A 239-nucleotide genomic window follows, 5' to 3' on the forward strand; every position below is an offset into this window, starting at 1 on the left:
CCGCAGAGCGACTGAACCCGCCGGACAACGTCACCGTGCACTGCAACGCGTCGCACTGCCGCGCGAGGTGGATGAGGCCGCGGACCTGGACCGTCCTGTCCTCCATGGACTTCCTGTACGAAGTGGACGTGCAGAGATGGGTGAGTGACCCGGGCAGACGCAGGGCGCAGACGGCGGCGCCCCCTTGGGGCGGCTGAGTGGAAGCGCGGTGGGGACGGGGCAGGGGCGGAAATGGGGTG

The 239-nt window shown here is 69.9% G+C and overlaps 1 protein-coding gene across 1 annotated transcript in view; it reads left to right on the forward strand.

Annotated features, from left to right (window-relative positions):
- Positions 1-239, forward strand: part of Csf2ra (colony stimulating factor 2 receptor subunit alpha) — a gene marked incomplete at its 5' end in the record, with an annotated part of 5435 nt that overhangs the window by 921 nt on the left and 4275 nt on the right. The window contains one exon of the mRNA XM_033760230.1: positions 7-140. Coding sequence (XP_033616121.1) covers positions 7-140 — 134 coding nt within the window. The remainder of the gene's footprint in view (positions 1-6; positions 141-239) is intronic.

The sequence above is a fragment of the Fukomys damarensis genome, unplaced genomic scaffold, assembly GCF_012274545.1.
Source record: "Fukomys damarensis isolate Sample0158 unplaced genomic scaffold, DMR_v1.0_HiC HiC_scaffold_39, whole genome shotgun sequence".
NCBI classification, from domain to species: Eukaryota; Metazoa; Chordata; class Mammalia; order Rodentia; family Bathyergidae; genus Fukomys; species Fukomys damarensis.